This window comes from Suricata suricatta, chromosome 17 (genome assembly GCF_006229205.1).
Source record: "Suricata suricatta isolate VVHF042 chromosome 17, meerkat_22Aug2017_6uvM2_HiC, whole genome shotgun sequence".
Classification (NCBI taxonomy): Eukaryota; Metazoa; Chordata; class Mammalia; order Carnivora; family Herpestidae; genus Suricata; species Suricata suricatta.
Window position 1 is genome coordinate 43,543,403 of NC_043716.1, and position 18,491 is coordinate 43,561,893.

An 18,491-nucleotide genomic window follows, 5' to 3' on the forward strand; every position below is an offset into this window, starting at 1 on the left:
TGGCCTTCAGCAGTTTTATCGCGTACCTGTGCTGCTCAGTCCTCTACTTTCCACCCGTCTTCAGAACTGTTACTGTTTCATTCTTACCTTCTCAGAACTCTTTCCTCTGACGGGGTTGCTGCCTTAGTCTTCCTGGATTCTCAGTTCCGTCTCCTCAGCTCAGGGAGTCTGCCGGAACCTGACTGGGCTTTCCCTCCCTGCAGCGTGGTCTGGAAATTCTTTTAAGGCAATAAGTGAACATAGGCATCTTAAAAACCATTGTTTTATATACTTTGTCTAGAAGCTTGTTTGGGAATTTTTTGGGTATGAGGGTAAATATAGTCCTTTTCACTCCATCTTGGGCAGAAATAGAAATTCATGTCATCATTTTAAAAAGAAAATTATAAGTGAAGTGGACCATAAACTCATCTCTTATTAGAAAATGACTGGCTTGAGGGACACCTGGGTAGCTCAGTCAGTTAAGCTACTGACTTCAGCTTAGGTCAGGATCTCATGGTTCATAAGTTCAAGTCCACATCAGGCTCTGTGCAGATCGTCCAGAACCTGGAGCCTGCTTCGTGTTCTGTGTCTCCCTCTCTCTCTTTGCCTCTCTCTCTCTCTCTCTCCCCCCTCCCTCCCTCCCTCAAAAATAAATAAATATTAAAAGATACATATATATTTAAAAAAGAAAATGACTGGCTTGGTGTCAGAATTGGATTCTTTGTGAACTAAACCATATAGTATACTTGTAATGATGCAGAATTAAATATGGGCATTTGTAGCACAAGAATAAACCTCACATATAGCATTAGCAAGACCTCAGTTTCTGCACTGGTTTGTGTGGCTCCAGCCTTCTCAGTAACTTTTCTAAAAGAAAACAAGAATAGTCTTTAGAAAGATCTATCCTATCCTTTCTGGACATTAGCGCTCAAACACCATTTCATCCTTTCCCTCAGCTTCCTGTAGAAATAGTATTCTTGATGGTGCATTGGTCAACATCCAGGCCTTACCTGTGATATGCACAGAGCTTGGAAAATAACATTTTTCTTCCTTGTCCTGCTGTTTAATGGTCCACTTGTTTATGATAGTTGCCTTTAAACAGGAATGTATCCCTAAAAGGTGTCAAACAAATGATCCATTTCTTTTTAGTATTATAGTGCAGAGCAGTGATTGTCAAATCCTGGATTTGCATCCTATAACTGCCTTCCTCAAGCCCTCTTGTTCTACCAAAGCAAAGTGTATACATATTTCCCTGCTGTTAAGTATCGAAAATCCATATTAACTGTTATGATTAATGAATTCATTTGTTAAATGTTATTGAATATACCTACTATATGACAAGAACTGTACTAGTTAATAAGGACTTAACAGCTTACGTGATTATCATACGGTGAGATGATGACTTCTAGGGGTGGAGGGTAGAGGTTTACATGATCATGTTGGAGAGAGAGATTTGGTCTCTCTAAACAGAAGGAATAAAAGCAGGGCACCTGGGTGGCTCAGTCGGTTAAGCGTCAGGCTCTGTGCTGACAGCTAGTTCAGAGCTTAGAGCCTGCTTCAGATTTTGTGTCTCCCTCTCTCTCTGACCCTGCTCACGCTGTCTGTCTGTCTGTCTGTCTCTCTCTCAAAAATAATTTTTTTAAAAAACATTTAAAAAGTAAAAAAAAAGAATAAAAGCCTTTTTAATTATATAGTAAAAGCAAGAGATGTTGAGAACCTAAACTATATGACTTCCATTCATCGAGAATTAAGATTCTACGCTAAGAACTTTACGTGTTCTCATTTAACCTAATGGGGTACATACTCTTCTTATCCTCATTTTACAGATGACAAAATTGAGACTTAGAGTGATCAGCACCTCCTCCAAGGCCAGTTTAGTAGAAGTGGAATAGGAAATAAAAAAGGAATTATATATGAGAAATAGTCCTCAAGAATTATTGAGAGGACTTGTGACAAATTGTATGTAAGGATTAAGGAAGAAGAAATCCTGATGAGTACTAAATTCCCATCTGGAAAGACCAGGCAAATGGGCGATACTTCATTAACTGAGATAATAAATTGAATAGAAAGAATAGATTAAGGTGAGTGAGACAATAACTTTAGTTTTAAATATTTGAAGCTTGAGGTTTCTATTGGAAATCCAAATAGGATAACTTTTGTAAATAGTTGGACATGCTGTGTAGGAGTGTGGGAATGAGGTCTGGAATAGACATACAAACCATCACCAGTTAGATAGTTGTGAAAGCTATTAATCTAGTCCTTTGAGACTACCCAGGGAGATCATGATGACAAAACAGTAAAATGTAGAACCTAGAATTGGCATTATCTTAGGGATGGGCAGAAGAGGAGGAATCATTAAAGATACATCAGGAGGAAAGGACTAAAAAAAGAACTAGAAAAGGGGTGCCTGGCCAGTTCAGTCGTAAGAACTTGTAACTCTTGATCTCAGGGTCGTGAGTTCAAGCCCCACATTGGATGTAGAGATTACTTAAGTGAATAAATAAATAAAAACTCAAAAAAGAAAGAACTAGAAGAAAATGTCATGTTAAGCCTACAAAGGGAATGTATTTCAAAAAGTGGGGATTTGTTAAAAGTGTTAAATACTGAGGAGTGGTTAGGAAGCATAAAGACTGGGAAAAGAAATCACATACTCAACAATTATACTTCATACAATCATCCTTGAGTGACTGTAACCAAATCAATTTCAGCAGCTACACTGCTGAGTAATACGAGAGGAAGCCGGGCTGGAATGCACGATGGCTGTGGAAGTGAAGAGAGCAAGCAGGGATCTTTCACAACGTTGGGTGGTAAAGGGAAGAGGGAAGAGGACTTAAAGAGAGTCAATATGTTCTCAGTACCCTTTTTGCTGAGTTTTGTTTCAAATAAGTGTGTCAGGGAAGGGGGGAGTGGTTATGGTTACTCCGGATGCCTTGTAGGCTTGGTGGTATCGACGGTGGTAGCAGCAGACACAGTTAACCACCAGAGACTGTCCCAGGCATGTCACATGTATTATTAACTCATTTAATCCCCACGCTGTCACTGTTATCCCTACTTTTAAAATGAGGAAAACAGATCTCAGGAAAACAAGTAATTATCCTAAGGTCACACAGCCAGTAAGCAACAGAGACAGGATACAAACGGAGGGATCCTCGCTCTGAGTCTACGGTTTTACCTACTCTGCTGTGTTTCCTTGTTGACCTGAAGAGTGATTCTGTTTCATTTAACCTTTTCTTTCTTTCTTTCTTTCTTTCTTTCTTTCTTTCTTTCTTTCTTTCTTTTTTTTTTTAAACAGCAGTTACCTAGAGAGAACGTTTCTCAGGCTGTTATCTTTAGATTGTCTTTTAGGACCTGCTTCAAATTACTTTACATTCTTTAGAAACTCATTTCCTGGTGTCGGAATAGCTGCCTACTAGAGTCTTGTCCAGAACAACAAGAATAAACCCCAGACGCTAAAGAGATTTGACTTCTGTAAATGGGAGAGCAAATTTTCTAGAAATTCAGTAGACAAACCAGCCCCTGCCTTGGTTTAAGCATTGCTTTAAAAAAAAAAAAAAAAAAAAAGCATGTTTTTTGGCTTATGTTTGATGCTGAGGTGATATCAGGTTTTGTCTGAAGCACATGTGTTTCTCTGCTTTGTGTCCAGAAGGGCACACATGTCATGAATCCCAAGAATGAGCCTGAAGTTATCTTTTGTTCTGAGGAACAGAGGGACTTCCAGGCTAGACTTTACCGTCATTGTGGAAGAATGCGAGGAAAGACAGCCCTGCTGCTGTTTGCACCAGGCCTTGGCTGTATTACACGCACCCTTTCTTCTGCCAGGCCTGTAACTGACTTCTTTTAAGATGATTCATGATTGTTTTCCATGAGTAAATATGCTTTAGTCTAAGTCCAGTTAGAGCTCATTTGCCTCCACTTCCCTTTCTCCTTTTCCCCTTACTGCAGCTGTTTGTACTTGCATTTGGGCAAAGCTGATCAGTGCACTTTTGTGTTGTTTCTAATGTTTACGCTTTGCCTCAGTGAAAGAAAGGTCCGTTTGCTCTGTAAGCCTAGATGTGTAGTTATACTCACTGATGGTCTCACCGAGACTGCTTCCTAGAGAGAACTCATTCGTCGGCCGAAGCCTGACGTGCACTGAAGAGATGCGCGCACCGCAGAGGCGCCCACACCCGTCCGGGGCTGGAGTGGCTATTAAGTCCTTTCTAAAACTACTTTCTAAAGCTTGTCTGATTTGTGTGCCTTATTGAAATGTGATTCCTTTCCAAGTTTTTTCCTTTAATGTTTTATTAGGAAAATTTTCAGATACACCAAGAAAAAGAAAGAACCTCACGGTGAACACTCATATACGCACCACCTTGATTATATCATTAACATTTTGCTATCTTACCATCTATCTATCCAACTGCCCATCTCTTTACTCATCCATCTTTTTTTTTAAATGAATTTTAAAGTGAATTACAGATATCGGTATACTTGCGCAGAATGCTTTGAGAGGGGTGGGATGGTCTTGCTGCCCGGGGGACTGCCGACTCTTGAGTGCCAGGGATAAGAAAGCCACGCGTGTTACTAAATGGTATGGATTAGCTCACTTTTCCGCCTTAGGTCAGCTGTAGTTGCAGTGGTAATTTCTCATGTATTATTTCAGTGTTTCTGTCTTAGAAATCTCTTGGAAGCCAGCTGAGATCCCAAACAAACATTTCTTTAGAAATATGAACTCCACAGAGAACATCCCTTACCTCCATGTCCCACAATGCAGGCCACAGTGCTTTCTTGTTTGTGTGCCCTAAATTTACTGTCAGTATCTCGGAAGTAGGGCTTTCTTTTATCATATTGAGCTGACAAAAGCCTTAGGTTCTGAGGTACAGAAATTGTTTCTAGGCTGTTCTTGGCGTCTACAGTTGTTTTACCATATGGTACTGGGCTAATTTTGTCTGTTCTTCCCTTGAGGCTTTTGTGAATTGATTACATTTTTAGAAAAATTTTTAAATAACTTTTTAAAATGTCAAAGCTTTCTCAGTAGAATAAAATATGATGAGAGATTACGTCAACATGAGAACAAGTTATCTTAAGAGAATTTTTCTCAAAAAGTTAAGCATTTCTATTGAGTCTATACTTACTGCATATTATAAATTAGCATTGGTCATATTCATGAAAGCCTCCTTTGATACAAAATATAAAGTAATCTTGGACCTGAAGAGATAAGTCTGTTAGTTCAGAAATCAAATAAGAGTTTGTGCAGCTCCTCTCTCTCTGGAAAGGTCATTTCCGGCCAAGCATGCACTTCCTAAAAAGGGAAGCACAGGAGAGATGAAGGAGAAAGAAGATAACTTAGCCCATCAGCTAAGCCTGAACAGTCCTGGTCATCAGTGGGGTCATTCATGTCACTTTCAGATTTAAAAGTGACATCCTATAGAGCAGTTGCAACATAATAGAAAAAACCCTGGATTTTTGAGCCAGAATTAGGTTTTATTTCTAGTTCTGAAACCAGCTGTGTGACTTTAGGTCTCACTGGGCCTCACTAGACTCACCTCAAGCCAACTGATCTCTTTTCCTTCTTCCTGGGAAGTCCTATCCCTCCTCACCCCAAGCTCAGAGTAACTGTCTGGGTGCCCACTGAGCACGCTTAGGTACCCGGGAAGCTCCAAGTGGGTCGCAGCCACCTACGATCAAGTGACCTGAAAGCAGTGGAGTAAGGAGCTCCAGGAGTCAGTCCCACCACAGAAGCAACCCTGAAGCTGGCAAGTCTGACAGAATCAACTTTCTCAGAACTTCGGAATTGCTAAGGGAAAAAAGCAGATTGTGAAACAGGATCTATAGTATGATCGCATTTCAGGTTTTTCAAATGACTATTTATGGTACAGAGAAAAACCCAGTTATGTGATAGTATTTCTCTCTGGCTACTGGGAGTACAATTATTATCTTGTTTATCTGCTATTCCTAAATTTTCTATAGTGAATATATATTACTTCTGTAAAAAATAGCAAAAGCAAAATAGAACAGTTTGGCAGTTTCTCAAAAAGTTAAACATAGAGTTTCCAAATGACTCAGCAGTACCACTCCTAGATATGTGCCCAAGAGAACTGAAAACATATGTACATGAAAACTTGTACATGAATGCTTATACCAGCATAATTCATAATAGCCAAAAAGTAGAAACCGATCAAATTGCTTGTTAGATAAGTTGATAAGCAGAATGTGACATAGCCATATAATGGAATATTACTCAACGATAAAAAGGATAAGGTCCCGATACATGCTTCAACATGAAAGAACCTCAAAAATACTATGCTAGGTGCGCCAGACATAGAAGGCCACATATTACACAATAACGTTTATTGTGTATGTCCAGCCTCTGGTTGCCAGGGGCTGGAAGGAAGAGGGACTGGGGAGTCACAGCGAATGAGTATAGAGTTTTATTTGGGAAAATGTTTAAGGATTCGATAGTGATGGTTGCACAATTTTGTGAATGTGTAGTTGACCCTTGAGCAACACAGATTTGAACTCTGCTGGCTCACTTTTTTTTAGACAGTACTGTACATGTATTTTCTCCTCTTTAGGATTTTCTTACTAACCTTTTCTTTTTTCAGTCTTACTTTATTGTAAGAATATAGTGTATAGTATGTATAACATATAAAATATGGGTTAATTGACTGTTTATGTTACCAGTAAGCTTCCAGTCAAATAGGCTGTTAATAAAGTTTTAGGGGGAGTCAGAAGTTAACCTGTGGATTTTCAACTCCAAGGAGCATCACTTCCCCTAGTCCCCATGAGGCTCAAGGATCAGCTGTACTGAAACCACTGAATTATATACTTTAAATTGGGTGAATTTTACTTTCTTTGAAGTATTAAGAAAGGTAAAATAGACTGTAAGCTACAAGAATTAGAATTAAAAAGAATATATTTAGCAAGTTAAAGTCAAGTTTTTCACTGAATTCCATAATTATACTTAAGTATTTTTGTAAGTCTTTATTTTAAGTCCAGTTAGTTAACATACAGTGTTATATTCGCTTAGAGTTATGAATTTTAAAAGAGTACGTTTCAGTAAAGAGATGAGACTCATGTACGCGGTTATGGAGCCAAAGCTCCACCGCCCCTCCCTTTTTTTTAGTGAAAATTTGGGATATTTTAAAACTGATCTAGGAAAGCATTTTCTTCTCGTTTTAGAGTTTGGCTTTGTATTTTTAGTTATTTGCACTATTTTTGGAATTGTTACCTTTTTTAACACAAAGTAATGATTCTAATAGCTTTCAAAGATTTTTAAATGAGAGTGTATACATGAATGCTTGCTCGTGAGCGGATTTTCCCAAGCAAGCTACCATCTCTAGATCCCATGTAACGATGTAGAAGTGGTTTAAATATGTTCTAGAGTAACATAAGCAGTGTAAATAGATCTCATTTACCCCCTTATGGTTTCCCTTTCTCCTGTCCTTATCCCCAGCCTTTATTCTCCAAAATGTAAAATGGGATTAGAGTACAATATCTTATTTTTCATTAATTCTTTCAGTAAGCAGATATTGAGTGCCTACTATGTGTCAGAGCACTGCGCCAAAGTTAAAAATACAAAAATAAAATATATGGCCCTGGGGCCCTGGCTGGATCAGTCAGTAAAACATGTGATTCTTGATCTCGGGGTCGTGAGTTGAAGCCCCACATTGGGACAGGGCGGTGAGCTTACTTAAAAAACAACCACCCGGGGCGCCTGGGTGGCTCAGTCGGGTAAGCCTCCGACTTCAGCTCAGGTCAGATCTCACGTTCGTGGGTTCGAGCCCCGCGTCAGGCTCTGTGCTGACAGCTAGCTCAGAGCCTGGAGCCTGCTTCCAGTTCTGTGTCTCCTTCTCACTCTGCCCCTCCCCCTCTCATGCTCTGTCTCTGTCTGTATCCAAAATAAATTTTTAAAAAAATTAAAAAAAAAACAAAACAACCACCCACCTGGTTCTAGACAGATAAAATGGTACATCTTAGAGCCAGTCTCTGAACAGTTAGGAAGGCACTTAGCCCAGATAAGGGAGGTCAGACAGGACTTCTTTTTACCACCAATATAATTAGACAGTTGATCTTTGAAACCAAGTTATACCTATTACGCATTTTTAACTGTTGAAAGGAGAGCTCATGCTTGGCTGTTAGCACAACCTACAGCTACATAAGCACAGAAAAACATCTTGAGAAAAGTGGTAGGATCTTGTCTCCAAGACGTGTGTATAGGACAAAACTCATTTTTTTCAGTTTTGAATTGGCATGAATACAGGCAATAGCGGAGCAAAGACCTAAGGTCAGAGTTTGGTTTCTGCTTCCTTGACTGCTAAACATGTTGAAGACATTTTAAACTATCAGAGCTTTTAGGGACTCTGTTTATCCTAATTTATCTACTAAGTTAAAAGGAAAAAATACCTTCATGAACTTAAAGGAATTGCTATTTTTCACTGATATCTTTTTAAAAAACAGACACATCATCTTTGCATTGCTTTCTGCAGGACCAGTATGTACTGATATAGTCATATTAGTTGTTAAATATTGAAATACATCCTTACTGATTGGTAAAGAGCTCATTCTTTAAGCCAGCAGCTTCTCCACCACGGACTGGACTCCCCCAGGGACTCCAACCCTGCATCTCTCCCCAGTCCAACAACTAAAAGGTGGTCTCCAGGCTGAGCAGGAAGCCTTGAGGACTCTGCCTCTGTACTGCCTTGGCATCCGTTCTGATTGCTGGTGCCCAGGCCATCTCCACTGTTTAATAATTTTGAATCTCCCCCTGATGACTTTTTGACTGTTCCATAAATCATAGCCATTTTAACTGTGTTTGTTTTCTGCCAACGAGAGTATCCCATGGCCCTAGCTCACCTGCTCTTGCTTACCTGTGTAGAACCAAAATTGAGTCGTATTATTTGCTGAATAAACCAGAATACCATCATACTAGAAGTAATCGTCTCCTAAACCATGATGCTTTTCTTCTGTATTTCTTTCAGTGATGACAGTTTGGCCTAAGTCCGTGTCCTCTTGTTCCTTCCAGTTCACTTTGCACCTTACAGGCCTCCAGATATCTCCCTGAAGCCTCTACTCTTTGAAGTGCCCAGCATCACTACAGAGTCGGTGTTTGTTGGCCGGGATTGGGTTTTCCATGAAATAGATGCTCAGCTTCAGAGTTCAAATGCCAGCGTGAACCAAGGAGTAGTGATCGTGGGAAACATTGGGTTCGGCAAAACTGCCATCATCTCCAGACTGGTGGCCCTCAGCTGCCACGGAACACGGATGAGACAGATCGCCTCAGACAGCCCACACGCCTCCCCCAAACGTACGTATTCCTTTTTTGAAGAACTCCTGCTTCATTGCTCTGAGAGTTTTCTGATATTAAGTCTTACATCCTTTTATTTTCTGATCTGCCAAACCGGACTTGCGTGTGAGGACCATTAATTCAGAGTGGAGAGAAAGAATGCAATACTCTGTTTACATTTAACCCACATATCTAGTGGTCACCTAAGTGTGACTGAGAAAACCTTTCTCTGGGAATAAATTTGTGAGTCTTTCCTTCTGGCAGTCTGGCTAGTCTGTCCTTTGGATGATGACTATAGCAATTGCCGGCAAGAGGCACTTGCATTCATCACTGTCAGCTTTTGCTCAGCCCGTGCCCATGTCTTCTTGTTCCATGCCAGCGGAGTCTGCTTGCAGCCTTCATCTCCTTGCTCTTGATGTCAGTATTGCACTGCTTGGGCTTGAACTTCATTGTGCCCTTGAAGGGTTTCTCCTGCTTTCTTCTGAAAGGATGCTGAGATCTCATATGTATTCATGCTCCTTTCATCACAGACCAGCCACAGCTAAATGATCACCACCAGGATCTTGTTTGTTTATTTCTAAAATACTCATATGGTCCTTAGTACCAGGCACTCTCTAAGAGCTTGACAAATATTAATTCATTCAATCCTCTTATCAACTCAGAGAGGTAGTTCCCGTTATCTTCATGTCACAGAGGCTCAAAGAGTTTAAGTAGACCTCCCAGGTTTCATAGCCAGTAAATTGTGAAACAAGTAATTAAGCCTAAGCAGTCTGGTTTCAGAGCCCATTCCCTTATCCTCTCTGCTGTCCCGCCTCTCCTTAATGGAAGAACTCACCTGAATAAAGGAGATGAAAATAGATGTTCTTCCTATCCACTCTATAAGTATAGAACCAGTCTACCCGATTTCTGTTGGTTATAAGAAAACAAAATAGAAATGATTGCTCTGTTAGTCCAAGTCATTAATCTAGCTCACTGTAACTTTTCAGACAGCGACCACTAGAAATGGTTTGAGATTATAGTAGTTACTCTACTATATATAGTATACATACTATATATAATGTAACACATGCTCGAAACTCAACAAGAGCTCACTGAGCACCCTCCAGACCTTCTGGCTTCCTGATGAAATTAATTGACAGTCCCATGTCATTAAATGGGCAGATTGCCTCTGGTTAACTTACAGATACCTCACATGGAGAAGAAAGACTAGTGCCTACAGAGAGAATTGGTTCAATCGATAGTCCCTGTTTACCAGAGTCTGGTAAGAAGGAATAGAAGAATTCCTTTTCCCCAAGCAATGTCAGGCTTAGTTTCTCCATGAGGCTTTTCTGAGGTAGATTGGCATTGTATCATGGGAGTGAAGAGCCCAGATTTTGAGCCTTAGCACTCTATTGACTGTATATACTTTGCAACCTTGAGAATTTTAATTGAAATTTTTAGACTTGTTTTTTCATGTGTAAAAGGAGGAAGTGGGACTAAGTGATCTTTAAGATTTGTTCCTGTGTTAAAATTCTGTGATTCTAAAAACATATCTTCTTGAAGTTGAAAAGTGGTTGAAATTAACTTCCCAACCTATTCCAGTATTTTCCTTTGAGGACTTAAATATCACACTAAACTACATCTTATCTGAGTAATCCAAGTGGTTAACTCTTTGAGTGTGTCAGAAAGAAAACCAGATAGCTAATAATCTCTCTGCTTTCTCTGTATATCACTGTTGCAGATAACAAAATGGTAGAATCTGGTAGGACAGAATAAATCCCAAGGGCAAGAAGAGCTGCTTTCTCTGAAAGCAGAGGTATTTAGGAGTCCCTCCCAACTAATCCTGGGAGAGCAAGAGTTAATAGAAAATAGTTCATGTGCTCCCAAAAGCAGAGTTCTTTACAGATAGTTCATTAAGTCATTCTCTAACGTCCATTGCCTCTTATCTTCAGAGATACTGTAAAAATACCAGGACACTCCAGTTCTTGAGATAAATGTCCATTTGTTGTGACTATAGATTTGGCCTGATTGTTAACTTTCTTTTCTCTTTTCTTTTCTTTTTTTTTTAATTTGAGAGAGACATAGAGTGCACACAAGTAAGGTAGAGGGGCATCAGGGAAAAGAAAATCTTTAAGGCTCCACACTCACCAGGGAGCCTGATGCAGAGCTCAATCCCACAACTCTGGGATCATGACCTGAGCCGAAATCAAGAGTCAGAAGCTCAACCAAGTGAGCCACCCAGGGGCCCCTTCTTTTTTTCTTTTTGCCTGATAGTTAACTTTCAAAACTGGAAAACCGTGTCAAAGGAGAAAGAATATGTGGTTATATATTTATGATAATTTCACAGAATCAGCAGTTGCCCTGTACAAAATAATTTTTGTTGCAATCTGTCAGTGACCAAACTACATTCTACTCTGCCATCTTAACAGAGCCACTAACCCATGAGAAGGGTCAAGAATAAGTGACTGATAAAGTGCAAGCTGGTTTTTGGCATTAATATGTGATTATGTAAGCCAGTACTGGGAATTTTACTGGCAGTAGCAGAATTTCTCTCATTAATGACTAAGAATGATGTCTGTATAGAGAGTTGGCTTAATTTTTCACAGAGTTTAATTTACATCAAGCTTGGATAGGTTTATTTGAATTCCCATTGGCTTTCCTAACCCTCTGTCAATGATACCAACCATACAGTTGCAGAAGTAATGAAAACAAGGTAGAAAATCCTTGGAGCTGCCATCTCTGCATCATCTGTCTTCTCTGTCTGCCTGTCTCCACATTGCGCATTACCGCTGTGGAAGATGGGAGCGGTGTAGACTGCGGTAGCGCATTGCCTGGCCTTGTCCTGCCCCCAGAGACACTCAGCCCCCAGCCCACCCCCTCCTTGTCATTTCCCTGGGAAGGTACAGAAAAGCTGTCAAGGCAGGCGCTAGTCTGTCATCTGCTTTCCGCCTACACCCATTCCCAAACCGGACTCCCCTGTCAGGCTCCGGCACCATCGTCATCAAGCAGTTCCCAGTACATACACACAAAGAACAAGAACATTTTCTAAAACTAGACCCGTTGTGTAATTTAGGCATTATTACGTTAACTACAAATATACTCATACTCCGTACAGTAGATAGGGAAGCTCTAATGCAAGACTGTCTTTCGCCATCACTAAGAAACAGTGTAGTTGTTATTGGGATTTGACGTTGGCCAACAGCTGCCAAACCCCCAAACAGCTGTTCAGTAAGTCACCCCCACCCTCTTTCCTCTGCTCATGTCAGTGGTCTGATTTGTCAGTTTGCACACTGGCTGCTGCCTACCTCTTAACTTATTTCTCCTGTTCCCTGCATTCCAAGCAGAGAGTAAGATACTCAGACAGAAAGGAGACCATCTCCAGAAGGCAGTAGCTAGAAGCCAGAGGGCATTTGGGCAGTAGCTGCCCACAAAATCAAATACCAGATACAGGGGAATGCAGTGGGGAGAAGAAGCGAGCAACAGAAATGGAGCATTGACAGTCACTGAGCTTTACCTCAATTCACACGTTTTCAGTCTTTTTCTACTGCTGCCACCCACTCAGCAGTTATTCTGAACTCGGTTCCAGTAACCAGAGCATTTACTCTCCCAGAGGATGGAAGAAGTCTCAGTTCAGACCTCTGGTGGGGAGTTCAGTGAGGACTCCCTTCCCCTATCCCTCCTCCTTTCCAATGGCTCTTGACCATCAATAGTCTCCTTATTTTGGTATACCCATTTGCCCCATCATCTGTAGTCATGGAATTCCTAGTAGGAGAGCAGACATTTTCTAAGTAACATGAACAAGTAGAATTTTTTAAAAACAGCTTTATTAGGCGATAATTCATACACCACACAGTTCACCCATTTAAATTGTTCAACTCCGTGCTTTTTAGTGTTTTCACAGAGTTGTATAGTTGTGGTTGTATAATCACCATAATATAATATAATTATATATATATTATAATATCAGAACATTTTTTGTGCCCCTAAAAGAAATGCCCATTAGTGATCAACCTCTATTCTCCTCCTAACTGCCTACCTCTACCCCTGCATAATCACTAATTTATTTTATTGTCCTTATGGATCTCCCTATTCTGGGACTTTCATACAAAAAGAATCTATGATGTATGGTCTTTTGTAACTGACTTCTTTGAATGAGTGTAATATTTTCAAGGGTTATCCATATTGTAGCATATATTGGTATCTCGTGTCTTTTTATCATCAAGCACTATTCCATCGTGTGGATATTCCACATTTTAACTGTTCATCAGTTGGTGGACATTTGGATCGTTTTTACCTTTGCGCTGTTACGAATCTTGCTTCTTTGAACATTTGTGTACACGTTTTGTGTGGGTGTGAGTTTTTATTTCTCTTGGGTCCGTACCTAGGAGTAGAATTGCTGGATCATAGAACAAATGGAGCTGAACCAGTCTTCCTTCAATTCAGGGTTTTATGATTATCTCATGCAAACATCTCATCTCTTTAATCCAGATGTGGACGCCAACAGAGAGCTGCCACTCACACAGCCACCCTCAGCCCACTCGTCCATCCCCAGTGGAAGCTGCCCAGGGACCCCAGAAATGCGCAGGCGGCAGGAGGAGGCCATGCGGAGAATAGCCTCACAGGTACAGTAGGGTTCCCAGGGTGCGGGCACGCCAGCTCCGTTGTAACCCGAGGGCCAAAGGTAGAGGGACCCTTCACAGAGTGGACAAGATCGTGTACAGCTGTACCAGGAGACCATAGAGAAGAGTTTCTCTTTCCTTCCTGCTCCGAGAAAAATGCTTTGTTATTATGCAGTCGGGGCCTTCTTGTTTGAAAGGCCCTCAGAAATAACCAGAGTTCCATAATGAATAGATAAGGAAGTCAAGACTCAAAGAAATTACATGATTTACCAAAGATCAGAGTAATAGCACTGAATCGTTTTTTTATTTTCATTCCTAGTTCAAAACTCTCCCTGTCATACTATTCTGTCCATAATATTTTTATATGTTTTTGAGTTTTAATTTTCTCTTTTTATCAAAGTAACATATGCATGACTTTTGAAAATCAAATAATGCTCAGAGATTTATAATAAAAACCAGCAATTCTTTTCCCCTCCTCACCCCACCCACTCCCCAAAGGCAGCCACTGTCAACTCTTAGGGCTGTCCTTCTGATCTTTACCTCCACTGGTTCTTTTTTTTATTTTTGAGAGAGAGAGAGAGAGCATGACAGGGGAGGGTCAGAGAGACACACACACACACACACACACACACACACACACACACACACAGAATCTGAAGACAGGTTCCAGGCTCTGAGCTAGCTTGTCAGAACAGAGCCTGACACAGGGCTTGAACCCACGAACTGCAAGATCATGACATGAGCCAAAGCCAGATGCTCAACCAACTGAGCCACCCAGGCACCCTTACCTCCACTTTTTCTAAATAATATTCATATACTGCTGTAGCTTTTTAAATCATTTTTATACATTATCTATTGCTGCTTCTTAAGGATGTTGACAGTTTTACGTCTTTCACTTTCCTTCCTCCCTCCACTGTTTAAGTATGGTTATATCATGATTTTTGTCAGAATCCACATTGTAGTGTTTTCAGTATTAGTACTGTGCACATATGGTTCAGTGTGGAACCGAGGATAATATTTGAGCAGTTTTGTTTTTCCTTGGATTTGTAATGCCTCATTTTAAAATTTGCTTATTCTTGGGGTGGGGGAGACACCTGGCTGACTCACTCAGAAGAGCCTGCAACTCTTGCTTGGGGTCGTGAGTTCAAGCCCCACATTGGGCGTGTAGCCTACTGACAAATAAAATTAAATTAAATTGGCTTACTCTTTTTTAAACCTATGGCTATAATCCATAATCCTTAATAACTTTGCAAAAAGCCCTTTGGTACAAGTCTCTGTGGCAGTTACATTTCCCCTGAGACGCCCATCTCAGCTCAGGCTGGACCTGCGGAGGCTCCCGAGTCTGGTTGTTATCCTGGAAATTCCCATTCCTTCTCTTCTGTGTTCGATCCCACATCATCATCTTTTGATTTTTTTTTTTTTCGTTCTGGTGGGACACAACCACCAGTGGCTTCCTAAGAAAGAATACAGGAGGTAAGTTTTTGAAACTTAATGTTTCTAAAACTATGTTTATTCCATCCTCATATATCACTATTTATTTGACACAATTTTAATTCCAAAATTAAAAATAATTTCCCCTCAGAATTGTGAGGGAATTGCTCCATTGTCTTGAGCTTCTAATAACTTTGTTACTAAATGTTATTCCTAGTTCTTTATGCCTTTTTTTCCTCTCCAGAAACTTTTAGGATCTTCTTTTTTATCACCATTGTACTTGGGTCTCTTTTCCATTTATTCTGTTGGTGCCTAGTAAGCCCTGGAGATAGTCACTGATCCTGGGAAATGCTTTTGTACTACTTATTGATAGTTTTCTCACCACCATCTCTGTTCTTTCCTTCTGCAATTCTTTTAGCTATAAAAAAATTTCAATTCTTATACTGATACTCTAGTTTTCTTAACCTTTCTTTCTTGTTTTCTACTTTGGTTTTCTGTTTTGGTTTTTTATTTACATTGAAGAGATTTTCTCAGTATTACTTTCAGTTCTTTCACAATGGTTGGCTGTCCTAATTTTAGTTTCCAGTAGCTCTTTCTTTTGTTCTAGTTGTTCTCTTCTTTTTTATAGCACTCTGTTCTTGTTCTATAGATGCAGGATTTTATCTCTTCCTTAGTACTTGGGCACTGGAAAACTGATCGGAAGCTTATGTGTATAGAGAGCTTAACTGTATAGCAGTAAGATGACCCACCAACCTTTATTGGAAACACCCAAAAGTCAGTGTTCATAAAGTTTTGTCCTTGTGCTGTTTTTTTCTGGAGGACATATATCTTGGGTATGTATCTGGAGTTAGGCAAGGGAAGAGCTAGACTTTCACCATTGAATATGCAAACTTTACTTAAGTCCCTTGTTTTCAGTCCTGTTCCTGATCCTTACCTATTCTGTGTCTAATGTCCCAAAGTCTAGGTTCTCCCTTTGTCTCTCTGGTGAATTCTCTTTCCTGCCAGTGTTGGGGAACGTAGTCATCAGGTTGAGCAGGGTGGGGGTGGCTATCTGGGGAGCTGACTGCACCTTATATAAACTTCAAATAGTTTCTGTATTTTCAGTTCCCTTCCTCGCCTCCATCTTGTACAGGACCTGGTGCTTCCAATCCCTATGCTTTTCTGAGGCTTCACAGCTGATCTGGCTTAATCCTGTTGTTATTACTTCCAGTAGGCACTTGTTGCACCTAATTCTGTCTGTTAAGTCATTTATAATCACTACATCCACTTTCCATCCTTACATATTATGAGCTGAGGTTATAGATAGATATCTCTATAGGCAGAGTTTCCATTTCTCTTTCTTAGTCTCCTTATCTTTGAGGATTTTCAAGAGAACAAGCGTTTAAAATGTCTGTCTCTAATATTTAAAGAAATTTCTTGGCGTGGTTAATTAATGAGGAACAGGGAGTCATCTGCAATATCATAAAGTTCTAACTTCTTCATAGAAATCCAGTCCACACAGAGCCCAATGCAACACATTTCCCCCAACTACATTTTTAACTGTCCCCACTTATCATTGGGCCTTCTGAAGACAGTCTGAGGTTTCCTTCATATTTGTTGCTAACTCACTGCAACTTTAAAGAAAAAAAAACGTGTTTTTTCATAAACAGTTTGTATAAACTAGTTCCAGCCTCTTCTTTAGAAGAATATAAATAAATGTCACCGTGGAAATACTGTACACTGAGTGCTGAAGACCTTCCATCTTTACAGTCACTCATTTCCTCACTTAGAATTGATGTGCAGAATGCCTCGAACACAAGCCTGAGGTTGGGGCGGTGAACAGAACACACAGCAGCCCCCGCTGTTAGCAGCCCACGTTCTCGGGGTGGGAAAAGCCAATAAACAAACGTGTAATATGTCAGATCGTGATGAGTGCTGAAAAGAGCTCAGGGAATGGAGTCTCCCCCACGCTGTCACTTCTTAGTCTCTCTCTCATCAAGAGAAAGAGTCTCAAGATGTTTATTCTCAATATTTGGAAAATGTTACATATTGTTATCAGGAAATTAGTGACTACACTTACTTAAGAAGTGATCCCATTTTAAATTCCATACTTGTGTCTGTCTTAAGCAAAATACTGTATAAATAAATCATTTTTGTGCCTAGTGATGGGATATTTTTTAATTTATATTAAACATTGTATAAGAAATGGCCCTTTAAATTAAAATTAATGGTTATGTTCAAGATTTGGAAAATGTTAAATATTGTAAGTAGTAAAGTAGTAATTATTTACACTTACTCAGGTAACATATTTTAAATTTCATGGTTATTTCTTCCTTAAGCAAAATATAAATGCACCTGTTTGCACCTAGAGATAGGATATTTTTAACTTTATAGTAAACGTTGTACAAGAAATCACACCTTAGATTAAAATTAGATAGTATCCGGTAATTGTCCTGTGTGTTATATTTCAAGTATACAGGTTTGTTCTCAGAAGCATAGAGCAGAAGCCAGCAGTCTTGCCTCTCACTATAACAAGCCAGTAAGCAGAAACTTTTTCAATAAGAATTTTAAATCAATTAGGATTTTGATGAGGTCAGCTAATTATGTGAATTAAAAGTGTCCTTGAAAAACCTCTTGATTTGATAGAGTTCTTAGTGCCAATTCCTGTGTATCCGTACTTACCATTGGTATTTTCAGGGTGAGCTCTTAGGTGGGGAGGAAAGTACAAAGGAGCATTTATGGGATGCCAACTTTCATATAAGAAAGACAGGGGTATTAAAAATACATGTGTACCTGCCTATTTGTGCAAAAGAAATGCAGGAAGATTAAACCAGAAAGAAAAGACGACACTGATCACCTAAAGCAGCGAGGTGGGAAAGGAAAGTGGAAAGAAATGGGTAATGAGAAGGGGGTGCAGGGATGAAGAGTGAGTGACACTTCTCTGAATATATCTTGTTGAATAGATGTGGCTCTTAGAAACATGGTAATGTTTCACATAGCCAACAAATAATTAAAACCAACCCATATGTGGAGAGTGGTGAGTCCAAAATGGAATGCAGACCCTCACAAATACACCTAGCTGTATCTCATAGAAATAATATGACCACATTGAAGAAGGCAGAGGAAAAAAAACTTAAAGAAGTTAGGAAGGTAACATCTTGACTGAATGCCGTAAGGCTAAAGACAAAAAAGAACTGCATAGATGCTATATTCTAATTAACAATTGTCTTCTCACAGGG

At 39.9% G+C, this 18,491-nt stretch overlaps 1 protein-coding gene and 1 long non-coding RNA gene across 2 annotated transcripts in view; one reads left to right on the forward strand and one right to left on the reverse strand.

The window, feature by feature from the left end:
- Positions 1-207, reverse strand: part of LOC115281770 — a 14,890-nt gene extending 14,683 nt beyond the window's left edge. The window contains exon 1 of the long non-coding RNA XR_003904395.1: positions 88-207. This is a non-coding gene — a long non-coding RNA (uncharacterized LOC115281770). The remainder of the gene's footprint in view (positions 1-87) is intronic.
- Positions 1-18,491, forward strand: part of TANC2 (tetratricopeptide repeat, ankyrin repeat and coiled-coil containing 2) — a 365,001-nt gene that overhangs the window by 263,166 nt on the left and 83,344 nt on the right. Inside the window, exons 10-11 of the mRNA XM_029927266.1 lie at positions 8,984-9,265; positions 13,712-13,845. Coding sequence (XP_029783126.1) covers positions 8,984-9,265; positions 13,712-13,845 — 416 coding nt within the window. The remainder of the gene's footprint in view (positions 1-8,983; positions 9,266-13,711; positions 13,846-18,491) is intronic.